Source organism: Lygodium microphyllum, chromosome 15 (genome assembly GCF_053477565.2).
Source record: "Lygodium microphyllum isolate KBCC chromosome 15, Lygodium_microphyllum_v1.1.10, whole genome shotgun sequence".
NCBI lineage: Eukaryota > Viridiplantae > Streptophyta > Polypodiopsida > Schizaeales > Lygodiaceae > Lygodium > Lygodium microphyllum.
In genome coordinates, this window is record NC_141149.1 from 145,345,256 (window position 1) to 145,372,207 (window position 26,952).

Below are 26,952 nucleotides of genomic sequence, written 5' to 3' on the forward strand. Positions count from 1 at the left end.
TACTTGCCGACGCCGCCGAGAAAGAGAGGCATGATGAATCCCATACTGCCGAGCAACCTGCTGCACATTAGAGAGCAATCTTTCAAAGAAGCAATGCCCTGAGATGAGAAATCCAATAGGAATCGATCAATCAATTGCTGCATATAGCCCTGAAAGATTGCATGCTTCAAATAAGACGAGTTAAAACGCAAAGGGAGTCTATCCAAAAATTGCTTGAAAGGTGCAATGGGTTGCGCAAGGAGCTCAAGCTGGAGAGGGAAATGGTCCGACAAGGCATATTGTTGCAACACTTTCATTTTGAGCATCTCAGAAAGGAAATCATCATTCTGCATGATGTAAATGCGGTCTAATCGCGACCATGTCGTAGCATACTGGGCAGAATGGAAAGTAAACCCCGTAGAAAAAGGGTGCAGGCAGGACCAGAGATCTTGCTTAAGAACGGTAAGAGCCAAGTCCTGCCATATACGACGTTCTGGCGCATCCATTACCAAATGCTCTAAGGTGGACTGTGAAGAATCAACACACATTGAAATCTCCCATCAAAAAACCCCGTTTGCCAAGAGACAAGGAAGTCTGCAGAGTATGCCAAAGCTCCCGACGAGCTAAAGGATCATTCGGAGCATAGAGGCCAAGTAACCATAAGATCTCTCCTTCGAATAAAACTTCAATGACCACAAAACGGCCATGTACATCATTCTTAATAAGAACCGGCTGATATTTTTCATGTACAATCATAAGCACCCCAGAATACTGCCTGGCATGTGTCCCTACATAGAACAAACGAAAGCCATGGCAATCCACAACTTTTCCTGCTTCACCGTGACTCTTGTGCTCAACAGCACACAGGACATCCCACTGATTCTCATGCAAAACAGTCCACAGGGCATGTTGCTTGTGGTGAGAGCAAATCCCTCGCACATTCCATGTGGCGATCTTCATGCGTATTCCAAAGAAAATTAGGTACGAGGCACAGCTTGCCTCAATTTGACCTTTTCTGCGAGAATGTCCAGGACTCCGTCATCCAAAAAGTCGGCTAACACAGCAAAAGAGTTTTGACGACCAACTTTGGAGGTAGATGGCATATCCGCTGACTTGGAGTTGGGACGAGGATAACGACGATCCCATGGGGTAATGACGTTATCTTCAGTATCAAAAGCCAGCTTAGCAAGTGGACCCTTTGGACCATCCAAATACGCTCTCCTAGGTGGCTGTTGACGGGGAGCAGAAGAAACCATAGCAGGAGCAGAGTGCTCTGAAGACAATATTTCTTTCCTCCGCATATACGTACGCATGGGATTTAAAGGATGCATGCCAGAGCAATTGATACGTAACCACGCAGGCCTTTTCCGAGCAGTGTCCCATAACATGCACAGACGGTTGCGATTCATGGCCCTAAGGCTTGGGAGGACCAGAACAGTGCCCACAGCGGCCATGGCGTCCTTTAACAGTGGCCAATAAACAGCAGGACAATTTTCCACTTCAACCCACACAGGGCATTCACGTTGCAGCAGGCGCTGAAAATCTGCCATTGGGCGCCATGGCACAACATGGACCAGACGGCGATCAACGAACAATGGCAGTTTAGACAGGAGAGCAGCACGGTGCATCTCAGATTTCAACAGCACTTCAAAAAACCCCCGGGGCCCAATAACAATCTCTTCAACACATTCCCCTTGTAGCAGACTTTGCAGCCACTAGCGAATACGTGAAAGGAGTGGGATCCAACCAGTGAAGAAGAGTATCACCGCACGTTCATAAAAAACTGAAAAGGAGCGCAAGACATGTTTCGGGTCCACAGTGGCTTCGAGAACATCTTCCGTTGCAGAGTCGGAAAAGACTTCCTGATTATGTTGAACGTAATCGCCAAGTAGAGTGTTGGCAAATTCCAGCAAATGCTCCCAGTCAACATCCTGAGAGTCCACAGAATCCGAAGCAACCTGAGCATAGGAACGATCCTGATGATCCATTGTGTCAGCCGAGGTATGCTTAGTACGTTTGCCCGCAGGCTGGAGGTCAGAAGCAGGCGGCATCTCCTCTGTGCACCGAACCATATCCTCTGATTCCTCCGTATTAGAATCCGGACCAAGAGCTGCCACCGTTCGGTCTATAAAATCCAGATCCAAGCCCGCCATCTTGTATCAGTACGTATGCCAGTCAGAGGCCGATTGAAGAGCACAGGAGGCAGAGACACGCAGGCCTCTCTCTCTCTCTCTCTCTTCTTCTTTTTTCGTAAAAGGTAATTGTATTAATTACAGAAAAAAGGTACAAGATTACATGATTACAAGAGACACGAGCGCCCTAGGCCAACGTGTGGGAAATCCCCGTACTAATGCACTAAAAAGGTTACACCAATCATGGCAACGACCCAGAGGCAATTGCCATATGCCAGGGATACAAATCCTCCCGAGGGAGCAAGTCGGAGTGCCGGATGAGATCTACCTGCCAATGCAAGAGCCCTTTAAGCCTGGCAATATGTCTCGGTACATTAGAGGCCGAATCAAAGAGAAAAGCATTGCGCCTGGTCCAAATGTGCCAGCATCCCCAGTATCTGAAAAAGTGAAATAAGATCTTCATATGTAACTGTGGCGGGGTGGGGTACGTTGGGCGTGCAAAAACCCAAGCGAAAGGAGTTAGTGAAGACCCCACCACTGCGCGCCAGATTAACGACAAGAGTGACCAGATATTCTTAGCGAGCGGGCAAGAAAGAAAACGATGTCGGGCCTTTTCCGCAGTAGTGGTACAGAAGAAACAATTGCCATTGGAGATTCGACGCTTGGAAAGGGCCGAGGCAAGAGGAAGACCACCAATCATTACCCGCCAAAGAAAGACCTTGCATTTGAAAGGTGCCTTATTCAGCCAGCCCTCCATCAGCGTTGCCTGCCACCATGACAGCGATTTCCGCAGTCCCCAAACAGTATTAGCTTTCACACCCAGCCATTGGTGATCTTGAATGAGAAGATGATACACCTGATTAGTAGAGGCCTTTTCCAGACTCAACCGGCCTGCAAGGTCCCAGTCCTGCCAAGGACGATCCACAGTCAGGGCAGGAAAGGGTTGCCTACCCTGAAGCTCCGACAAAAGCTTTCCCCATAAACCACGGTATCCGCGCGGGATCCTGAAAAGTCTCCTAGCAGTCCGAAACGATGCGAGGACATTGCGAGTGGCAAAGGTAGCATCCGCAATCGAAGTCACACCTAAACGGGCCATGCGGTTAAATCTCGGTCTGAGCTGATGTTTGTCTTCCCATGAAAGTAATCTCGATACTGCCAACAATTCCAACTGAAAGGAGTTAGTGTGCAAGCGGTCCCCCACTGAATGCCAACGGGCCTTTTGGAGCACCACTTTCCAAGAGCCGACCAAGTGCAGTAACAAAGAGGAAGAGGGACTGGAAAATCGAGAGTCAGCATTAAGGACATGCCACCAGGAGGCCCGAAGTCGTGTGTTACCATGGCGTAGCCCGCTGTCCTCAAGAAACTAACGGGCTATGATGGTCCACGTGTGATGATCCACACACATGGCACAAAAAAGAGACCAACGAAGAGCCAGCATATGAGTTTCTGCATCCAAAATAGCTCCACCACCCATGCGTTTAGGGGTACATGTATGTGACCATGAAATCCACGAAATGCCTGCCTGCAGTGAATCCTTCTTCCATAGCATGAAACGAATGGGATGAGTGAGAGCCTTCAACGTAGTAGGCGTCCACGGCAGCAATGGCAGGAAATACGTTAGCATTGGTAGCATAATTGTCTGAGCCACTTTGAGGCGAACATGGAATGGCCACGCTTGCGACTTCCAATACATAAACTTCGCCGCCAGTTTTTGTGAAATCCACTCCAGTAGGTCCTTTGGCCGTACATCCACCCCAATGGGTATCCAAGATGCCTGACAATGGAGCCACGGGAAACCACCTGGCCCTGCCAACCTAATGACTGCAAATCAGGCTCCGTGCAACTAAGAATGGCTGACTTAAAGGCATTGATGCGAAGACCAGATGCCTGACCAAAGAGCGTCCAAACATCTAATGCCTTTCGAATGTTGTCCCTGTCCGCCCGCAGAATCATAAAGGTGTCATCAGCCAAAGATTGGCTAATGAAGTGCTGCCCTAAAGGAAGAGACAATCCTGCCAGCTGAGCAGAAGCCGCCATTGAGGATAACATTGAAAGTACCGGGTGAGTCGCCAGGGCAAAGAAGAGAGGACTCAAAGGGCAACCCTGTCTGACCGAGCGTGCAAGGACAAATGGCTCTGTAACCCCACCATTGAGCATAACTCTTGAAGAAGCCGCAGCACTAATGGTGTAGGTCAATCGGGACATCTGAGTACCAAAGCCCATAGCAGACATGAGATCTGCAATGAAAGACCAATCCACATAGTCAAACGTCTTTTCCAAGTCCAATTGAATCAATACCACTTCCTGGCTGGAGTGCCGCGCATAGTCAATAGCCATTTGTACATTTAAGATATTATGCAGAATGTTGCGGCCCTTAATGAAACCATATTGGAGAGGATGCACAATAGCTAGAAGGTGCTTGTAAAGCCGATTCGCCAGCACTTTGGAGAAGATTTTATACATCGAGCCCATCAAAGAAATTGGTCTCCAGTGTTGCAGCATTGACGGCGAAGGGACCTTTGGAATCAGTTTGATAAGGCCTTCTTTCCATGAGGAAGGCATGACCCCTGTTTCCCAAACTTGCTGAAACATGACCGCCAATGGCTTCACCAACTGCGTGGCCGAGTTCTCAAAGAATTCATTAGTGAGACCATCCCAACCAGGACTTTTATCCTTAGGCAGGTGCAACAAAACATCCATAACCTCCTCCTCGCAAATATCTGCCTCCAAAGTGGCTTGCATATCAAGTGGAACCTGCTGGCGGACCAGATGATAGAAGACCGAGCGGGCATGCGTAACCTGGCTAGAAGGCGAGGGAGAAGAACCAAAAAGTTCCATAAAATAATTTCTGCACATATTAACAATGGTCTGCGGATCAGTGACCATGCAACCTTCCGAATCCTGGAGTCTAGTCATATTTTCGCGAGCCGGAGAAGCATGCAAGGCACGAAAGAACTTATGAGACTGGCAGACACTATCTTGCAATGTGTCAGTCAAGTTATGCAGCTTGGCCTGCTGATAAGATTTCAACTGAAACACTTGAATAAGATGGGCCAAACGCCTCTCCAGACGCCCCCCCGCACCCCACCTCGAAAAAACCCCGCTCCCTCCACACCACCCCACCACGCCTCCGAAAACCCCGCTCGACCCACCCCACCCCGCGTCACCCCCCCCACGACACGGCACACCCCCCCACCCCACCGCACCCCCCCACGACGCCCCCCCGCGCCCCACCTCGAAAAACCCCGCTCCCTCCACACCACCCCCACCACGCCTCCGAAAACCCCGCTCGACCCACCCCACTCCGCGTCACCCCCCCCACGACACGGCACACCCCCCCACCCCACCCCACCCCCCGACGACGCCTCCCCGCACCCCACCTCGAAAAACCCCGGTCCCTCCACACCACCCCACCACGGCTCCGAAAACCCCGCTCGACCCACCCCACCCCGCGTCATCCCCCCCACGGCACGACGCACCCCCCCACCCCACCGCACCCCCCGATGACGCCCCCCGCCACCCCCCCACAACGCCCCCCCGCGCCCCACCTCGAAAAACCCCGCTCCCTCCACACCACCCCCGCCACGCCTCCGAAAACCCCGCTCGACCCACCCCACCCCGCGTCACCCCCCATCCCACCGCACCCCCCGACGACGCCCCCCCGCACCCCCCACGACGCTCCCCCGCACCCCACCTCGAAAAACCCCGCTCCCTTCACACCACCCCACCACGCCTCCGAAAACCCCGCTCGACCCACCCCACCCCGCGTCACCCCCCGCGACACGGCACACCCCCCCCACCCCACCGCACCCCCCCTCGACGCGGCGCATCCCCTCCACACCCCACCTCGAAAAACCCCACTCCCTCCACACCACCCCACCACGACTCGCAAAACCACGCTCGACCCACCCCACCCCGCATCACCCCCCACGACACGGCACACCCCCCCACCCCACCGCACCCCCCCTCGACGCGGCACACCCCCCCTGCACTGCACCTCGAAAAACCCCGCTCCATCCACACCACCCCACCACGCCTCTCAAAACCCCGCTCGACCCACCCCACCCCGCGTCACCCCCCCCCCCCCCACGACACAGCACACCCCTCCACGCCACCGCACCCCCCCACGACGCGGCGCATCCCCCGCGCACCCCACCTCGAAAAACCCCGCTCGACCCGCCACACATCCTCACCCCCCCACGACATGGCACACCCTCCCTCCTCAGAAATCCCGCTCCGCAATGACACGGCACACACACTCCACTGCACACAACCCCCTCCCGCGACATGGAACCACCCACCCCCCGACGGACCTCCTCAAAAAACCCCCCCACGACATGGCACCACCCAGCCCCCCCGCAACATGGCACACCCTCCCTCCTCAGAAATCCCCGCTCCAACAAACCACCCTCCCTCCTCGGAAAACCCCGCTCCACTGAACCCCCCCACAACATGGCACACCCTCCGCTCCCAAAAAACCTCGCATCGTGAGGAGGAGGTATCACGTGAAAGCGAGGCAGAGGGAGGGGCCAGGCACGACGTACGCAAAGACAATCGCGACGAGGAGAGGAGGCGCCGCGTCATGGCAAGGCGAGGGGGTTTCCTACCACGATGTCAGCGTTGGAGAGTCAAGACGTGATCCGAGGGGATTTCCATGCCACGGTCTCGAAACAAGCATGCAAAAGGGTGCAGCACCAGGACTTCCCGGGAGGTCACCCATCCCAGTACTGTTCTGGCCCAAGCGCGCTTAACTGCGGAGTTCTGATGGGATCCGGTGTATTAGCGCTGGTATGACCGCACCACGAACACAAAGGAATTCCAAAGAGCCCTTGTATACTCACAAAGTGGCACGAGAGAGCTCAAGAGCGAGCTCGCGTGCCGATCCAGGCGGAAGACATTGTCAGGTGGGGAGTTTGGCTGGGGCGGCACATCTATTAAAAGATAACGCAGGTGTCCTAAGATGAGCTCAACGAGAACAGAAATCTCGTGTGGAACAAAAGGGTAAAAGCTCATTTGATTTTGATTTTCAGTACGAATACAAACTGTGAAAGCATGGCCTATCGATCCTTTAGTGTTTCGGAATTTGAAGCTAGAGGTGTCAGAAAAGTTACCACAGGGATAACTGGCTTGTGGCAGCCAAGCGTTCATAGCGACGTTGCTTTTTGATCCTTCGATGTCGCCTTTTCCTATCATTGCGAAGCAAAATTCGCCAAGTGTTGGATTATTCACCCACCAATAGGGAACATGAGCTGGGTTTAGATCGTCGTGAGACAGGTTAGTTTTACCCTGCTGATGAGCGGTGCCGCAATAGTAATTCAACTTGGTACGAGAGGAACCGTTGATTCACATAATTGGTCATTGCGCTTGGTTGAAAAGTGTCACAACTCTATAGAAACACAATTTGTATCCTTTTTCATTAATTTGTCTATATAATGATTTATTAAATTTATTTCCTTTGCACTAATTAGATATAAAGAAAAGTGCATTGGAGCTGGCCACTGATGAGTGGTCACAGGTTATGGTGGATCCACACGGTGGGTTAGAGAAAAGATAGTTCACACTTCCACCTATATGACCCGATTGGGCGCCTGTGACTAGAACTCACGCATATCAGGGTTAGACTCGCACACAGAAAGGATTGATGCCTTGAAGTGTGGGCTAGATCCACCAGAACAGACAGTTACAATCAACAAGATGACATGATCATGAAATGCTTGTATAATGTGCATGTGTGGACTGAAAGCTTGAAATGCACATTTCTTTGCATAGGAAAGTCACATGAAGATTCGGATACCATTTTTGCGATGTACACGGAAAAAGCTTTCATATGATACCCATATTGGGGGGGTCCCTAAATTTTAGGAGATCCCTAAATTTTAGGAGGTCCCTAAATTTTAGGAGCCTCGAATTAGCCTAAAAATGCTAGTCCTAAAAAATAGAGATGTCATTCTAAAAATAGTAAGTTCTGTACTCTGACTGTGCTTACTAAATTTGGTTGTTTCTATTCTTGACAGTATTCAACCCAAAAAGGAAGGCCATAGAGAAGAGACAAGTGTCAAGACACTTGTCACACAAGTTTCCAAGTGTCCCACCACTTGTCACATCTCATGACATGTGGCTGGACACTTGTCTTGTGCTACTCCACTTTCCCCTTTTGTACTAGCTCTCCCCTCTCCTATAAATAAGAGCTCGTTTTTCTTCATTCAACATCATTTTTCTTTGCTGTAAACTCATGTACAGCACCCACAGATAGCCAGAAACTGGCCCCATCCATCCCTATCATCATCCCCCACTTCTCCATTATCAAATTCCTCCATATTCCCTCTTCTATCACTGTTGTTTTACAAGACAGCAAGCCTGTAAATTCATTACAGCACCTCCTTCTTGAGCTCTTTCTTCCATTTTAGCTACAAGAAGCAAGCTCTATCCATGTACTGTTGATAAACGATGGAGAAAGGCTGAATTCCCCTTTTTCTTCTCTCATACTGCAAAGAAGTCAGTTCTTATCATTGCATAATAGATAATGCATGTGTGTTTGTACATCTTTGCATGATCTTGTGAGAGTGAGAATTACTTCTTATCACTCTCAAGTTGATTGTAACTGAGCTCTTCCCTAAGGGACTTGGGTTGAGCAGAAATACATTCCTTCGGGGGGGGTTGCCCATCTTCAACCCTCAATCTTGTCTCCATTACTTTTACATTTTCATGGCTGTAATTTTGTGAGTAATTTTCATTTTCAGCTTTAAGTGTTCATTCTCTTTTATATTAAATCTCGAAAACAAGCAAATATCATAATTGTTAAGCATACTACGTTGTTTGGGGCATTTACAAAAAGCCAGTGGCGCGAAGCTACCATGTGTAGGATTATGACTGAACGCCTCTAAGTCAGAATCCATGCTAGACGCGGCGCTCCCTACCTCCCCGGTTGTTACCCGACTGATAGTAGGGGCGCTCGTGCGTCCCCAAGAGCATGTGTCGAGAGTCTCCCTCGAGGTGCCGGAAGTGGTCGCCTCTAGAACTCTGAATGGAAATTCCGAACGATCGGGGAGATGAATCCTTTGCAGACGACTTAAATATGTGGCCGGGTATTGTAAGTGGCAAAGTAGCCTCGCTGCTACGATCCACTGAGATTCAGCCCGCCACCGCACCAATTTGTCCCCCTTCAGCTCGGTTCGACGGGGTTTTCTTGGCCTCGGCCCTTGTGTGCGCCCTCAAGTCCTCGCGCACACCGTGCACCCGATCTAGTCTAGCTCATGCGGGCAGTTTGATCACCTTCTCTTCACATTCCGTGCCTTGGCTCGCTTGCGTTAGTGCGGTTTTCGTGCTTGTCTCGCCTCGTCGGCATCCGTGGCATTTCAAGTCCGCCCGCCGTGGCATGGATTCTACGACTCGGATCTTCTGTGCGTCGCCTCCACGTGCGTGGGGTTCTCTTCTTCACGTGGACATGCGCCCTCCGCGACGTGGATTCTATGACTTGATCTTTTGTACCTCGTTGCCTTTATGTGCGCGAGGTTCTCTTCGCAGGGATGCTCGCCCACGGTGTCATAAAGGGTACCCGATGGCATTCCAAGTTCGTCCATGGCACGGATCCTATGACTCAATCTCATGTGCGCGGGGTTTAGTGCTCACGTGGACACGGGTCCTCGTGGTATGAATGGCATGCCCCCCTCTCCCCCACCGCCTTGTGGCATGCTGTGGACCGGTGTCCTCCGTGGCACGTATTCTGCGGCTCCATCTTTTCTACGTCGTCGCCTATGTGTGCATGGGGTGCTCTTCACGTGGATGCTTGCCCTTCGTGTTAGAAATGGCAGCAGAAAATCATCATCTGGGAAATCCACGAGCAAGGAACGGACCAAAGCCAGTAAGTCCTCTGCTGCATGTCGACGTCGCCGACAAAGAGAGGCATGATGAATCCCATACTGTCGAGCAACCCGCTGTACATTAGAGAACAACCATGCAAATGAAGCCAAGCCCTCAGAGGCGAAGTCCAGTAAGAACCTCTCAATCAATTGCTGCATATAGCCCTGAAAAATTCGATGCTTCAAATAAGAGGAGTTGAAATGTAAAGAAAGCCTATCCAGCAACTGCATAAAAGGTGCAATAGGTTGTGCCCGCATCTCAAGCTGGAGGGGGAAATGGTCCAACAACGCATATTGCTGCAAGACCTTCATTTCCAACATCTCGGCAAGAAAATCATCCCCCTGCATGATATACATTCGGTCCAACCGCGACCAAGTAGTTGCATATTGTGCGGAATGAAAAGTAAACCCTGAAAAAGAAGGGTGAAGCAACGACCAAAGATCTTGCTTAAGTACGCGCAAAGCAAAGGAATTCCACACCCGGCTTTTCGGCATATCCATTACCGAATGCCCTGAAGTGGACTGAGAAGAGTCAACACACATATTGAAATCTCCCATCAAAAACCCCCTTCGGCCAAGTGACATGGAGTCCTGCAAAGTCGACCAAAGATCCCGTCGGGATGCGGGATCATTCGGAGCATAGAGGCCCAGCAACCATAAAATCTCTCCTTCAAATAAGACTTCGATTACCAGAAAGCGGCCCTGCACATCATTTTTCACAAGAACAGGCTGGTATTTCTCATGGACAATCATCAGCACGCCCGAATAGTGCGTAGCATGTGTCCCTGCATAAAACAGACGGAATCCATGACAATCCACAACTTTTCCTGCTTCACCGTGACTTTTGTGCTCAACTGCACACAATACATCCCACTGGTTCTCATGCAAGACAGTCCACATGGCATGTTGCTTATGGCGAGAGCAAATGCCTCGCACATTCCACATGGCTATCTTCATATATCTTCAAAAAAAAGGAAGTCAGGAACGAGGCGCCTGTTGCCTCGATTTCACCTTTTCCGCGAGAGCATCCAGGACACCCTCATCCAGAAAATCAGCCAATACTGCAAATGAATTCTGGCGATCTGCTTTGGAGGTAGAAGGAAAATCCACTGCCTTGGGAGTGGGGCGGGGATAACGCCGATCCCAGGGTGTAATCACATTACCTTTTGTATCAAACACCAACTTAGCAGCTGGGCCCTTGGGACCGTCTGTATAGACTTTCCTTGTAGACTGATTACGAGGGGCAGACGGGGCCATAGTACGCGCAGCCTGCTGTGAAGTGAACATTTCTTTCCTACGCATATACGTGCGCACGGAATCCTGTGAAGCATTAGCCCCAAGAGCCGGCCTGCATGCAACTTTTTACCTTTTTTTTGACGTGCCTCAATCCAATCAGTGCTACGGGAATCCAAACCCAGGACCTGTTGTTTGCCTTTATCCACGACATTAGGTGGCTGAAGGGCCTCTTGTGCCGGGGCATCAAGCACCATGTCATCCTTAGGCAGCACAACCTGCGCATCCTCGGAAGACGGTTGCCTTTCAGGGCATTCGGCCATAAAATGCCCCAATTTACCACATGAAAAGCAGTGTCTTGCAAAGGTTCCCCATTTCAAGCGAAAATGCAAAGGATGCATGCCAGAACAATTGAGGCGAAGCCACGCAGGCCTTTTCCTGGCCGTGTCCCATAACATGCATAAACGGTTTCGATTCATAGCCCTGAGGCTTGGGGGAACCAGCACTGTTCCCACAACTGCCATCGCATCCTTCAACAATGGCCAATAGACCGCCGGACAATGTTCCACTTCCACCCACACCGGGCATTCTCGTTGAAGCAGATGCTGGAAGTCGCCCATAGGGCGCCATGGTATAACATGGACCAAGCGGCGATCAAAGAATAATGGCAACTTGGACAGGAGCTCAGCTTGATGTGTTTCCGATTTCAACAGCACCTCATAAAAGCCGCGAGGTCCAAGGAAGACCTCCTCAACACACTCCCCTTGCAATAAATGGTGCATCCACTAGCGAATATGTGGAAGCACTGGGATCCTGCCAGTGAAGAAAAGTATAACGGCACGGTCATAAAACACCGAGAAGGACCGCAAGACTGATTTCGGGTCCACCGTGGCTTCCAGCACATCATCAGTTCCCGCGTCAGAAAAAGTTTCATTATTATGCTGGACATAATCGCCAAGCAGAGTATTGGCAAAGTCCAGCAAATGCTCCCAGTCAATCTCCTGCGAATCCACAGGATCAGAGGCAACCTGCGCATAGGAACATTCTTGAGGACCCATTGGCTCGTCAGAAGTATGCTTGGAGCGTTTGCCCGCAGGCGGCAATTCAGAACCCGGAGGCATCTCCTCCGTGCACGGCACCATATCCTCCGGCTCCTCTGTATCAGAATCAGGGCCAAGGGCTGCCACCGTCCGGTCTAGAAAATCCATATCCAGGCCAGCCATACTGCTGTCTTCTCTCTGAAGAAGTCGTCAGGCGGCAGTCGTCAGATGGGTCTCCAGGCGGCGCGCAGGTCTAGGCGATCCTCTCTCTCTCGCTCTCGGCTGCCTTAGCTCTGCACACGGACGTAAAGCAGGGGACCACGGGCGAACAGGCGTGCATGCGTTCAGGCGTCTCTCTCTCTCTCTCTATCTCTCTCTCTCGCTCGCTCGGCAGGTCCCGCAGGCCTGCAAAATCAGGAGACCGCCCGACTGCAGCAATACGACTGCAACGGGGCTCCTGTGCTGAACCGGCCGGACGCGAGCAAGTGAACCCTTGACCAACAGGGCGTGTGAACGCAGGCGAGTAGCTGAGGGCACAGATCCAGGCAACTGTGCAGCGTCCGAGGGGAGACGTCAGGCAAGACTCCGCGCAGTAGGGCAGAGTCACACCGCAGAGGGAGACCAGGTCGCGACCTGATGGCCACGGCAGACGACGCAACGGCAGCAAAGAAAAGAGGGACGACGCAGACCTGGCAGGCACGGACGTCGACGGCGAATTCGGAGCCTCCACAAGTAGGCGCCCGCGTGCAGGATGACGGTCGCAGGCAGAAAACGACGGCGCAGGCGATTTAGGGCATCCGCTGATGGCGCAAGGACAGGACACCATCGTCGATCTTCACGCTCGCCATCATTCTCCCTCCCTCTCTCTCTCTCTCTCTCTCTCTCTCTCTCTCTCTCTCTCTCTCTCTCTTGGATTTGAATTGTTCTCTCTCTCTCTCTCTCTCTCTCTCTCTCTCTCTCTCTCTCTCTCTCTCTCTCTCTCTCTCTCTCTCTCTCTCTCTGTGTGTGCAGATTCTGCACAACTGCAAATCCAGGTTACAGCAGGGCTGCAGCAACACGACTGCCTGCAAAGTCACATAGAGTGCACAGAGTACAGTAGTAAATGGGCAGGATCAGAATTTGGTTCATCGAGCTGAAATGATGGTTCCTTTCGTTGATGATCAAGATTAGGGTTTCCTGCAACGTGGCGCCTATGCAGATCAAGAGGAGCTCGATCAGGTGAACCATAGACCAGCAGGGCATTCGAAAGCAATGGGCGTCTGCAACGTGGCGCAGCAGGAGATTGTCTGAAGGCGAGGTCCAAGCGACTATCAGGCGACTAACGGCTCGTCCCTTCAGTAGGCTCAGCAAGCGAGATGTCGAGGGAAGGCTTGACGTGAATGTTAGGGCAGAACGAGCTCCACGCAGGTCCGAGGGGAGATCTCCCACAGCGCGCAGGGCAGGAGGCACGTCGCCAGGTCACGAGGGAGCTAGATCCGCCATCGCGTCGTTTCAGCTCTCTCTCTCTCTCTCTCTCTCTCTCTCTTTTTTTCGTAAAAGGTAATTGTATTAATTACGAAAAAAATACAAGATTACTTGATTACAAGATAGTTGATGACCCTAAGCAATCAGGTGAAGAAGTTCTCTCTCTCTCTCTCTCTCTTTCTGATTACAAGAGACACGAGGGCCCTAGGCCAATGTGTGGGAAATCCCCGTAGTAATACACTAAAAAAGTTACACCAATCATGGCAACGACCCAGAGGCAATTGCCATATGCCATGGATGCAAATCCTCCCAAGGGAGCAAGTCGGAGTGTCGGATGAGATCTAGCTGCCAATGCAAGAGCCCTTTAAGCCTGGCAATATGGCGCGGTACATTAGAGGCCGAATCAAAGAGAAAAGCATTGCGCGTGGTCCAAATGTGCCAGCATCCCCAGTATCTGAAAAAGTGAAATAAGATCTTCATATGCAACTGTGGCGGTCTGGGATACTTCGGGCGCACAAAAACCCAGTCGAAAGGAGTTAGTGAGGATCCCACCACAGTGCGCCAAATGTGCGACAAGAGTGACCAGATATTCTTGGCGAGCGAGCAAGAAAGAAAACGATGTCGGGCCGATTCCGCCGTTGTGGTACAGAAGAAACAATTGCCATTCGAGATGCGACGCTTGGCAAGGGCCGAGGCAAGAGGAAGACCACCAATCATTACCCGCCAAAGGAAGACCTTGCATTTGAAAGGTGCCTTATTCAGCCAGCCCTCCATCAGCGTTGTCTGCCACCAAGACAGCGATTTCCGCAGGCCCCAAACAGTATTAGCTTTCTCACCCAGCCATTGGTGATCCTGAATGAGAAGATGATACACCTGATTAGTAGAGGCCTTTTCCAGACTCAACCGGCCTGCAAGCTCCCAGTCCTGCCAAGGGCGATCCACAGCCAGGGCAGGAAAGGGTTGCCTACCCTGAAGCTCCGACGAAAGCTTTCCCCATAAATCACGATATCCGCGCGGGATCTTGAAAAGTCGCCTAGCAGTCCGAAACGATACGAGGACATTGCGAGTGGCAAGGGTAGCATCCGCAACCGACGTCACACCCAAATGGGCCATGCGGTTAAATCTCAGTCTGAGCTGATGTTTATCTTCCCATGAAAGTAGTCTCGATACTGCCAACAATTCCAGCTAAAAGGAGTTAGTCTGCAAGCGGTCCCCTACCGGGTGCCAACGGGCCTTTTGGAGCACCACTTTCCAAGAGCCTACCAAGTGCAGTAACAAAGCGGAAGAGGGACTGGAAAAACGGGAGTCAGCATTAAGGACATGCCACCAGGAGGCCCAAAGCCGGGTGTTACCATGGCGGAGCCCGCTGTCCTCAAGAAAATAACGGGCTATGATGGTCCACGTGTGATGATCCACACACATGGCACGAAAAAGGGACCAACGGAGAGCTAGCATATGAGTTTCTGCATCCAAAACAGCTCCACCACCCATGCGCTTAGGGGTACATGTATGTGACCATGAAATCCACGAAATGCCTGCCTGCAGTGAATCCTTCTTCCATAGCATGAAACGAATGGGATGAGTGAGAGCCTTCAAAGTAGTAGGCGTCCATGGTAACAATGGCAGGAAATACGTTAGCATTGGGAGCATAATTGACTGAGCCACTTTGAGGCGGACATGGAAGAGCCACGCTTGCGACTTCCAATACATAAACTTCGCCGCCAGTTTATGTGAAATCCACTCCAGCAGGTCCTTTGGCCGTACATCCACCCCCAATGGGTATCCAAGATGCCTAACAATAGAGCCACGGGAAACCACCTGGCCTTGCCAGCCTAATGACTGTAAATCAGGCTCCGTGCAACTGAGAATGGCTGACTTAAAGGCATTGATGCGAAGCCCAGAGGCCTGACCAAAAAGCGTCCAAACATCTAATGCCTTGCAAATGTTGTCCCTGTCCGCCTGCAAAATCATAAAGGTGTCATCAGCCAAAGATTGGCTAATGAAGTGCTGGCCCAAAGGAAGAGACAACCCTGCCAGCTGAGCAGAATCTGCCATGGAGGATAACATCGAAAGGACCGGGTGAGTCGCCAGGGCAAAGAAGAGAGGACTCAAGGGACAACCCTGTCTGACTGAGCGTGCAAGGACAAATGGCTCTGTAACCCCACCATTGAGCATAACTCTGGAGGAAGCCGCAGCACTAATGGTGTAGATCAATCGGGACATCCTGGTACCAAAGCCCATAGCAGACATGAGATCTGCAATGAAAGACCAGTCCACATAATCAAACGCCTTTTCCAAGTCCAATTGAATCAATAACACTTCCTGATCGGAGTGTCGCGCATAGTCAATAGCCATTTGCACATTTAAGATATTATGCAGAATGTTGCGGCCCTTAATGAAACCATATTGGAGAGGATGCACAATAGCGGGAAGGTGCTTGTGAAGCCGATTCGCCAGCACTTTGGAGTAGATTTTATACATGGAGCCCATCAAAGAGATTGGTCTCCAGTGTTGCAGCTTTGACGGCGAAGGGACCTTTGGAATCAGTTTGATAAGGCCTTCTTTCCATGAGGAGGGCATGACCCCTGTTTCCCAAACCTGCTGAAACATGACCACCAATGGCTTTACCAACTGTGTGGCCGAGTTCTGAAAGAATTCATTAGTGAGACCATCCCAGCCAGGACTTTAATCCGTAGGCAGGTGCAACAAAACATCCATAACCTCCTCCTCACAAATATCCGCCTCCAAAGTGGCTTGCATATCCAATGGAACCTGCTGGCGAACCAGGTGATAAAAGACCGAGCGAGCATGCGTAACCTGGCTAGAAGGCAAGGGAGAAAAACCAAGAAGTTCCATAAAATAATTTCTGCACATATTGACAATGGTCTGCGGATCAGTGACCATGCGACCTTCCAAATCCTGGAGTCTGGTCATATTGTCGCGAGCCGGAGACGCATGCAAGGCGCGAAAGAACTTATGAGACTGGCAGGCACTATCTTGCAATGTGTCAGTTAAGTTATGCAGCTTGGCCTGCTGATAAGATTTCAACTGAAATACTTGAAGAAGATGGGCCAAACGCCTCTCCAATGACAGCAGAAAATCATCATCTGGGGAATCCAGGAGCAAGGAACTGACCAAAGCCAGTAACTCCTCTGCTGCAGATCGACGACGGCGACAAAGCGAGGCATGATGGATCCCATACTGCCGAGCAACCCGCTGTACATTAGAGAGCAACCGTGCAAATGAAGGCAAGCCCTCAGAAGCGAAGTCCAGTAAGAACCTCTCAATCAATTGCTGCATATAGCCTTGGAAAATTGAATGCTTCAAATAAGAGGAGTTGAAACGTAAAGGGAGCCTATCCAGCAACTGCATAAAAGGTGCAATAGATTGTGTCCGCATCTCAAGCTGGAGGGGGAAATGATCCGACAACACATACTGCTGCAAGACCTTCATTTCCAGCATCTCGGGAAGAAAATCGTCCCCCTGCATGATATACATTCTGTCCAGCCGCGACCAAGTAGTTGCATATTGTGCGGAATGAAAAGTAAACCCTGAAAAAGAAGGGTGAAGCCACGACCAAAGATCCTGCTTAAGTACGTGCAAAGCAAAGGAATTCCACACCCGGCTTTCCGGCGCATCCATTACCGAATGCCCTGAAGTGGACTGAGAAGAGTGAACACACATATTGAAATCTCCCATCAACAACCCCCTTCGGCCGAGTGACATGGAGGCCTGCAAAGTGGACCAAAGATCCCGTCGAGATGCGGGATCATTCGGAGCATAGAGGACCAATAACCATAAAATCTCTCCTTCAAATAAGACTTCGATTACCAGAAAGCGGCCCTGCACATCATTTTTAATAAGGACAGGCTGATATTTCTCATGGACAATCATCAGCACGCCCGAATAGTGCGTAGCATGGGTGCCTACATAAAACAGACGGAATCCATGACAATCCACAACTTTTCCTGCTTCACCGTGACTTTTGTGCTCAACTGCACACAATACATCCCACTGGTTCTCATGCAAGACGGTCCACATGGCATGTTGCTTATGGCGAGAGCAAATGCCTCGCACATTCCACGTGGCTATCTTCATATATCTTCAAAAAAGGAAGTCAAGAACGAGGCGCCTGTTGCCTCGATTTCACCTTTTCCGCGAGAGCTTCCAGGACGCCCTCATCCAGAAAATCAGCCAATACTGCAAACGAATTCTGGCGACCTGCTTTAGAGGTAGAAGGGAAATCCACTGCCTTGGGAGTGGGGCGGGGATAACGCCGATCCCAGGGTGTAATCACATTACCTTTGGTATCAAACGCCAGCTTAGCAGGAGGGCCTTTGGGGCCATCGGTATAGACTTTCCTTGGAGACTGGTTACGGGGGGCAGACGGGGCCGTAGTACGCGTAGCCTGCTGTGAAGTGACCATTTCTTTTCTGCGCGTATACGTGCGCACGGAATCCTGGGAAGCAGCAGGCCCAGGATCCGCTAGGCCTGCATCCAACTTTTTACCTTTTTTGGGACGTGCCTCAATCCAGTCAGTGCGACGGAAATCCAAACCCAGGACCTGTTGTTTGCCTTTATCCATGACATGAGGTGACTGAAGGGCTTCCTGGGGCGGGGCATCAAGCACCATGTCATCCTTGGGCAACACAACCTGCGCATCCTCCGAAGACGATTGCCTTTCAGGGCATTCAGCCATGAAATGCCCCAATTTACCACATGAAAAGCAGTGTCCCGCAAAGTTACCCCATTTCAAGCGAAAATGCAAAGGATGCATGCCTGAACAATTGAGGCGAAGCCACGCGGGCCTTTTCCTGGCCGTGTCCCATAACATGCATAAACGGTTGCGGTTCATTGCCCTGAGGCTTGGGGGAACCAGCACTGTTCCCACAACCGCCATTGCATCCTTCAACATTGGCCAATAGACCGCCGGACAATTTTCCACTTCCACCCACACCGGGCATTCTCGTTGAAGCAGACGTTGGAAGTCGGCCATGGGGCGCCATGGTACAACATGGACCAAGCGGCGATCAAAGAATAGTGGCAACTTGGACAGGAGCTCAGCTCGATGCGTTTCCGATTTCAACAGCACCTCATAAAAGCCGCGAGGTCCAAGGAAGATCTCCTCAACACACTCCCCTTGCAATAAATGGTGCATCCACTGGCGAATATGCGACAGCACTGGGATCCTGCCAGTGAAGAAAAGTATAACTGCACGACCATAAAATACCGAGAAGGATCGCAAGACTAATTTGGGGTCCGCCGTGGCTTCCAGCACATCATCCGTTCCCGCTTCAGAAAAAGATTTAGTATTATGCTGGACATAATCGCCAAGCAGAGTATTGGCAAAGTCTAGCAAATGCTCCCAGTCAATTTCCTGCGAATCCACAGGATCAGAGGCCACTTGCGCATAGGAACGTTCCTGAGGACCCATAGGCTCATCAGAAGTATGCTTGGAGCGTTTGCCGGCAGGCGGCAGTTCAGAACCCGACAGTTCAGAACCCGGAGGCAGCTCCTCCGTGCATGGCACCATATCCTCCGGCTCCTCTGCATCGGAATCAGGGCCAAGGGCTGCCACCGTCCGGTCGAGAAAATCCATATCCAGGCCAGCCATACTGCTGTCTTCTCTCTCTCTCTCTCTCTCTCTCTCTCTCTCTCTCTCTCTCTCTCTCTCTCTCTCTTTCTCCCTGTGCAAGTCCCGCAGACCTGCAAAATCAGGGAACCACCCAGGGTAACGGGTCAAGCACCGGTGAGGCGTCAACGCGGCTGCAGCAGCCCTGTTCGTTGACGCAGAGCAGTCAACCACGGACGGAATGCTCTGCACCGGTCAATCGTGGACGGGGCAGGCGTCACGGGGTCAGGCAGAAGGCAGACTGCGAGGGGTAGATGCGAAGGGCGCTGCTCGCTGGCACAGAACCAGCGACCAGCGGCAGAAGTGGCGGGTAGATGGCGGGCGTCCACGGGGCCTGGCGATAGAGGGCGCAGGTTAGGGCGACGGCAGGAGGCGCGAGACGCAGGCGAAACGGGGCGATGGGGCGCAGGGTAGGGCGACGGCAGGGGGCGCGAGGCACAGGTCACGCGGGCAACGGCAACAGGTCGCGCAGGACGGGGCGACGTCAGGGGCCCCTGTCGCTAGGTCAAAACAGCGGCTCGACAGGTCAAAACGGCGGCAGCAGGGCACGACGCACAGGCGGCGACCCCATCTCCATCGCGTCACGCTCGTCGGCAGGTCGCGTCTCTCTCTCTCTCTCTCTCTCTCTCTCTCTCTCTCTCTCTCTCTCTCTCTCTCTCTCTCTCTCTCTCTCTCTCTCTCTCTCTCTCTCTCTCTCTCTCTCTCTCTCTCTCTCTCTCTCTCTCTCTCTTTGTGTGTTTCTCTTCCGTTGTGCACTCTCACAAATCTCTCTCTCTCTCTCTCTCTCTCTCTCTCTCTCTCTCTCTCTCTCTCTCTCTCTCGTAAATCTCTCTTTTTTTCGTAAATCTCTCTCTCTCTCTCTCACATTGGCAAAGCACATGCTGATAAGTGCTAAATTAGGGGTTGTTGATCAAGGCTGAATTATCTCTCTCTTTTTTTCATAAATCTCTCTCTCTCTCTCTCACATTGGCAAAGCACATGCTGATAAGTGCTAAATTAGGGGTTGTTGATCAAGGCTGAATTAGGGTTTCAGCTAATCCGAGCAGATGAGAGCTGATTCATGCTGAATTCACCATGCGGGTATAAAGCAGTATTTCAACATGTATGCAATGTTCATTGACATGCAATCACTGTTATGGATGTATACAGCATTGAAATGAACGATGATGCTTGTTAGCATAAAATGGGCACATATTTTTCGCCTGAAAAGCCAAGATAGTAAGAGCAATTACTGGAAGATACATTAGGGCAAAACTCAACAGAGTTCTATGTGGAAGCACAACAGATTTGGCGTCAAATCAGTGGCTGGTTTGCTGCTGTATTTTTAGGGTTTGTGGGCTGACTCAAGGGATGAACCATTAAGGGTATCCAGAGTTGGTATGGAGTCCAATTATGGCAATGTAAAGGTCACTGTCTATGGTAGAAGTCAGTCAACAGCAAAAATAAATAGGGTACCACCAATTTGTAAACCCGAATTGTGATTCTTCTCTTTAATCTAAAGAAATACCACAAGGGGAACTGAGGTTGGGGCCAATGGGTGTCTATGCCTCTGAATAGGAGCTAGAATGCTCCTAACTCTGTGAGTAATTTTGTCTGCTGATTTACTGTTCTAAGTTCGTGCTTCATAAGTTAATGTCAGACTGCCCATTAGTTATCTAAATGTCGAAGAAACAAGGCTCAATCAAGAGAACATGGAACCACCAAGAAATAGTCATCAGACCATGTCTCCAGCCCCATCGGGACCGGTGCATACCAGGAGTGTTAATCATAACGTGAAATAGAAGTCCAAAATGTAAGTACCAAAAGAGACTAAAATCTATACACGATGGCTTCATATAGAGATCCTCTAGGGCTAAAACTAAGAAAACAAACCTAAGTACAAAAGAATAGAATACATCAAAAAAATTAAGAAATGAGTGCGACAAAAGAGAAGCTAGGGGAGTGCAAGTCCTAAAGGGACTTGGCCTAAGGACAAAATACCCTATGTGCCCAACTCAATTAGCCTAAGTGACAGTAGCCTTGGGATGTACCAGTCTAACATATCCTTAAGGAACTACAAGAGCCTAATCTAAGGATAGGACCATTGTCACACACTTCCTTCAGTCAGTCTCTACCAAGGGAAATCATGATGAGGGAGGAAAACCACATAGATCGTAGATGCATCGTGAGTCCTCGTGGGGGTGACTAGATGGCACTATGAAGTAAAGTCCAACATGTGTGGGCCAGAAGACTAGTCAGTCATAACTTCAGTAATCTTGAAAGGTGTTAACTAAGGGAGTGATCCATAAGCCACATTACCTACGGTTTGCAACAGAAGACACATTAACAACAGGTTGTATGGGGACCAAGAGGAATGGGAAGTACGGTGTATGGGTGAAGGTCTACACTCCTTGTTCACATGACCAAAACCCTAGCAATCAGTACAATATCTTTTCTTTTGGGAAAGGTTTATCGAATTAGTCTAGTATCTTTGGTTTTGTCTGAAGAAGGGAGTCACCTTTCTAGGACTTGCCTTCTAATCTTGAGAGTTCTTGCCACCTCTAGATTTCCCCTTTGTAGAAGCAAAAACCACAGCCACCTTTGAGTCTAGTAACTAAAGGAGATCTTTTTGTGGACTTGTTCGTGCATGAGTCTCTGAGAAACCAGCCCAATCATGGTAGGTCAACCTTGTAAACAAGGCCTAAATCTTGGGTGCATTCAAGATATTTAAAGACAAACTTCACTACCTACCAACGATGAACAAAAGGGTTGTGCATAAAACTCCCCTACTAGGAGACTATGAACTAAAGATCAGTCCAATGTGACATAAATATATGAGACATTCAACAGCCTACTAATAAAAGGTAGACATATGTCAAATGATCCATGGTCACTATTTGAAGAGAATGTAATGCAACAATTGTCATTGAAACTCGTGGAAAGTTGGCAACTAGCACAACCTAAACTTGCTATATAAAATGAAAGTATTTAGGTGGCCATCTTGTTCAAAAAAAAAGTAACCTCATCATCATTTGACTTTGATGAGCCAATGATGGAAAGCTCGGCAAGTAAGTGCCTCTATTCAGCCAACTTGGCTTTTAGATCATCCCCTTAATGGAGAAATCTTGGAGCTCAAAATCAAGATTGATACATTGGGTTTAATCTCTTGCCACATAATGATCAATAAGATCACTCCAATGATCAAGTGCTATGGGAAAATGTTATAGTTGTTAGTGAGAGTCAAATAGTAACCCCTATATTACCTTGACGTTCAATGTGGCATTAAGAGCCTTCCATTGACAAACATAACCAAAGTTAGCAAAGCATAGCCTTTACACTAACAAACAGGTCCCAAAGACTATGGCACTTCTTGCATGAGGTTTGGCCAAGTTGAAAAGTTTGACACATTAGAATGAGTTCTATTACTAAAGGCATCCTTGGCCGAAAGATGTGCACAAGTCAAGCATGCACAATGGATCCAACTATGTAATTGGGATGACTAGGCATAGGTACGGTTGAAATATGATAGCCTAGGGAGGGGAGATAGGCACACCATAAGCATGGAATGGATAGTTGTTTTTTTCAAAAGAAAAAAGTTATTATTCACACCTCGAAGAAAATCCTCTTGAAGTTAAATACAAAGTACAACAAACTCTATAAAGAGTAGCTAAGTACATCATAAATACAATGGTTGTGTGAACAACAAATAAAAGGGGGTTAGAATGCCAAACTATGTAAGGGCCATTATGGGAAAAGGTGCCTAAGTCCCTAGTCCACAAGAAGGCCTCTCTCCTCCTTTCTTAGAGCCGCTCGGTATCCTCTTGCATCTCCCACAGAGTGTGGAATGAGATGGATATTCCTACATTTGAGTGGTCCAAATAGAGTGGATAGGCACTATCAACATAGGATGGATATCCCTATGTCTAAGTGACCAAAGATGAAGTCTCAAGGGGCAAGAGAGGGTATGCAACAAAACCATACCAAGATAGACGAGTGTGCTTACTTATGGATAGATGGGAGGCACAGTGTGAATGGGTGGCATGCTTGACAACCAAGTACCAAAGTGTGGACTGGAATGCATCCAAGGTGAGTAGGGCAACCTAAAGAAGGTGTAACCCCTAGTTGTGAAGTGTATAAGCTATTTCTACCAGAACTCCGGTGTCACAATTCCCTACATTCACATTGCCTAACCCCTCCCTCAAAATTCCTAAGCCATTCCCAATTCTTGTTCCCCATTGGACGTGGCTATGCTCAAAACTCTTTCATTCATACAAGTAACCATGAAAAAATTTAAGCATGCAAGAGAGTCCACTATCTATGAAGGGTCTTGTGAACATTGAATCCTCCAGGTTTAGGTAGTCTTAAACTTCAACCACTAAGATAAAGAATTAACTTTCTTACCTTTCCAAATGCCTAAGAGGCTCTTCAAGTAATGTCATAATGACTGCGATTGCATCATTGTGCAAGAAATACTAAAATAAGAATCAACCCCCTTACCTTTCCAAATGCTCAAGAGGCTCTTCAAGTAATGTCATAACAACTGCAATTGCATCATTGTGCAAGAAAGAAGCTTTGAACTTCAGCAAGTAGTCTAGTTGTTGAGAAACTCCCTCCGTTGTTGCATCCACAGGCATAGTCAGAAAGACCACTACCTTCACTGCCAAAAAGAAGAACTTCAAGTCAGCATTTAGGCAGCCATTTTTACTTGTAAATAGAAATTTCATTTGTAATATCCTCATTCAAAATATAATTGTTATTAACCATATACATCAACATAACAATCAAGTTGCAGTGAGCCTTATAACCAATAACAAAACAATTAAAGATCAAGGCAACCAACTGACACCAGCCCCACAAACAAGCACCGTCATCTCAAGAATATTGTCAGTCGAAGAAATACTCAACAAGTGCAGCAGACTAATAACCCTACTTCATATGGACTCCAGAAGCAATCCTGAACACAATTTGCTGTTATGATAAAGCATGATGGCCACATTGAAACCTATCCAAGAGAGCTGCCTTTCATGTCTAAAATCTTACAAGATCTGCCATACTGAAATCCACTTTTGAAAGTTGTGGATCTAATGTTGCTTTCATGCCTAGAGTATTGTACATGCAAGAACCTTCTACTCTAAAAGGAAGCCATTTGATTCCTCAAAAAGACAAAGGCCACTATTAAAGAGATTGTCATCAACAAGTATTAGACTCGCATTATTGGTGGACAGCCTCAAGATAGGTAAACATTACCAAGTGGCAAGTCATAATGGCAAGCACATCCACCAAAAATTTTCTCAAAAAGAAGGCATCCATTATGACTTCTATACCAGGTATACTTTATTTGTACATTGCTCTGCAACACTCTTGGCTAAAGAGAAGAATGTTTACGTATCAACAAAATCCATTGTCCTTTGATTCACCTAAACGCCACTTTCATGGTTTCACCAACTTCCCTAAAGGAGGTGAGTGCCCTAAATTCAGCCAAACAGAAAAAGCAAACAAGAAGAACCTCTCACAAGGAATGGAGCGAGGACTTTTCTAAGGTCCTGAGATCATTTGGACAGACTGATCATAATGTACAAGAGGGATTGGAGTTTGGTTCTCTAGTGCATAGGGATCAAATGGATGGCATTGCATCAAATGTAGGGAGATTGAAACCAACCTTCCTTCTCGAATAGGGTGGTAATTCCTAATCAAGCACTTAATTACAACAATCAATAAATAAACATAAACTACAATACACACTTTACCTTCATCATCTTGGACAATAGACGAGTACCCTGTTGACCACAAAACTGGTGCCCCTTTCGGTATTTCTTTGACTTTATTGACTAATGGACTGGGTACAAGCTAAGACTCCACAATCTCCTTGGCTAATCCAAAAGCCCCTTGCTGCAGACGCAACTTGGGCAAATTGCCCCTTGAATTTCATCCAAGACTTGCTCTAATTGGACCCCAAAAGGCCAAAATGCTACCCCCAATTCACAATGGATGGGCTGCCATCTGAATTCCTTGGTAATTCCACAAATTTCAGGTGCTAAATTCAGCATACAATGCCTTCTACTGCTAAACCCAAACCTCTGTAAAAATTTAGGGTTTACAACAGGATTCCCTCTGCTGTCCACCAAATTTAGTTGAGATCTACTCCAAATGGATGAGATAAGTTGAGATCTCCTGAGAATGTATTGAAGGAGGTGAGAGAATGCCAAAGAGAAAAAATTTATAGATTTCTTGTGGAGCAACCCTCCAATTTACCTATTGCCTATTTCCACCAGCAAGAAATGCAATCGCCTACAACTTGGGAGCACTAGAATCCTATTGCCAGCCAAATGATGATATCGCCAACCCCTAATAGGCCTTCTACTACTATGGCCTACCTATTGATGGCTCCAGATGGCTGTCATTTGCTGTAATCTGTTGTTTTCTACTCAAAAAATGGTCTAACAACCTTCTCTCTCTCCTCCAAAACTGAAAACTGATCTGAATGGCAGAGACCAAGCCCCAAAAACGTTTTCTCAATTGGCATGCATATTTATGCCAAGTGGCAACCTTTTAAACACAATTCTCAACATTACCCAATCATTAAATTAATTTTTACAATTAAATAATTCTGAAAACTTCTTCTCACTGCAACGAACCATGCACATACATGAATCTATCGTCGACGAGATGGCGGGCTGAGACTTGGCCTATGGATGCGCTATCTGGCAAGGTTTCGTCTGGCATCCTACGTGCCTACGCCCTTCCACGTCGCTCGTCGCATGCTGGAGCTGGCTTGTGTGAACTCCTCCGACCTGGTATGTGACCTTGGCTGTGGAGACGCTCGCCTTCTCATCGTAGGATTCAGGAGACTGGTCTAGTGTGGCGACGAGATGGCTGGATGCCTGATGCACGCTGCAAGACAGTCTGCCTCCATGGATTCTCTCAACAACTGATGATGAAGCAAGAGGCACAAGAGCGAACTCTGCAAAACAGGTCGTGTCTCCCTCATGAACAGACTAGCGGACCTGCAGCCCTATCCGTCCAGTGACCTGCAACCTTATCCAACTGGTGACCTGCGTGCTACCGCCCTGCTTCTACAGCTTGTTAGAGAGAAACAGGCGGCGACTTCATTGTTGCTATGCGCACCAAGGGGACCAGCTGTGCCCCTGCTCTTCTGCCCTGTACACCCATTGCTCTTCCTCCAGCGTGCAGGAACAAGCCACCAGAGAGAGACCAAAACAAAAATAGAGATATAGCATTTTCTTCTGCACTGCCTGTGGGGCTCCTAGTCCCTGACCTGTGCAATGCTACTGTAATCTATATTGTCTGCTGTCCATACTTCTCCTGTAGGTATTGGGTTCAGCAGCATGAGACCTGCAGCCGCTCAGCAGTAAAACCCTACCAGCATGCAACAGAAATAGTGACAAAAAGAGGGCTCACAGCAATCGCCCTGCCTACCACGCCTCAACCTGCTTTGCCCACTCTCTCTCCTCGCTTCGCAGCCATGGACACTTCCTCAGCCTCCTCATCCACCGTTGCAGCCTTCGTAAGATTCCTTGCACAAGCAACCTCCATCTCCCCTTTCCCCGCACAACCTCAACAGGCAAACCAGCAGCTATACCTTGCGTCAACAGACCACGAAGCACCAGCACCAC

General features: G+C 49.3%; 1 protein-coding gene and 1 non-coding gene across 4 annotated transcripts in view; both read right to left on the reverse strand.

Moving 5' to 3' along the window:
* Nucleotides 1-26,952, reverse strand: part of ATIM (timeless family protein) — a 138,310-nt gene that overhangs the window by 70,941 nt on the left and 40,417 nt on the right. For all 3 annotated transcript variants that reach the window (XM_087694962.1, XM_087694963.1, XM_087694964.1), the window contains exon 3: nucleotides 23,816-23,975. In XM_087694962.1, the coding sequence (XP_087551088.1) occupies nucleotides 23,816-23,975 (160 nt within the window). The remainder of the gene's footprint in view (nucleotides 1-23,815; nucleotides 23,976-26,952) is intronic.
* LOC148025184 (5S ribosomal RNA) lies at nucleotides 6,795-6,913 on the reverse strand. Its single transcript, XR_015693459.1, has one exon. It is a non-coding gene; the product is annotated as a 5S ribosomal RNA (ribosomal RNA).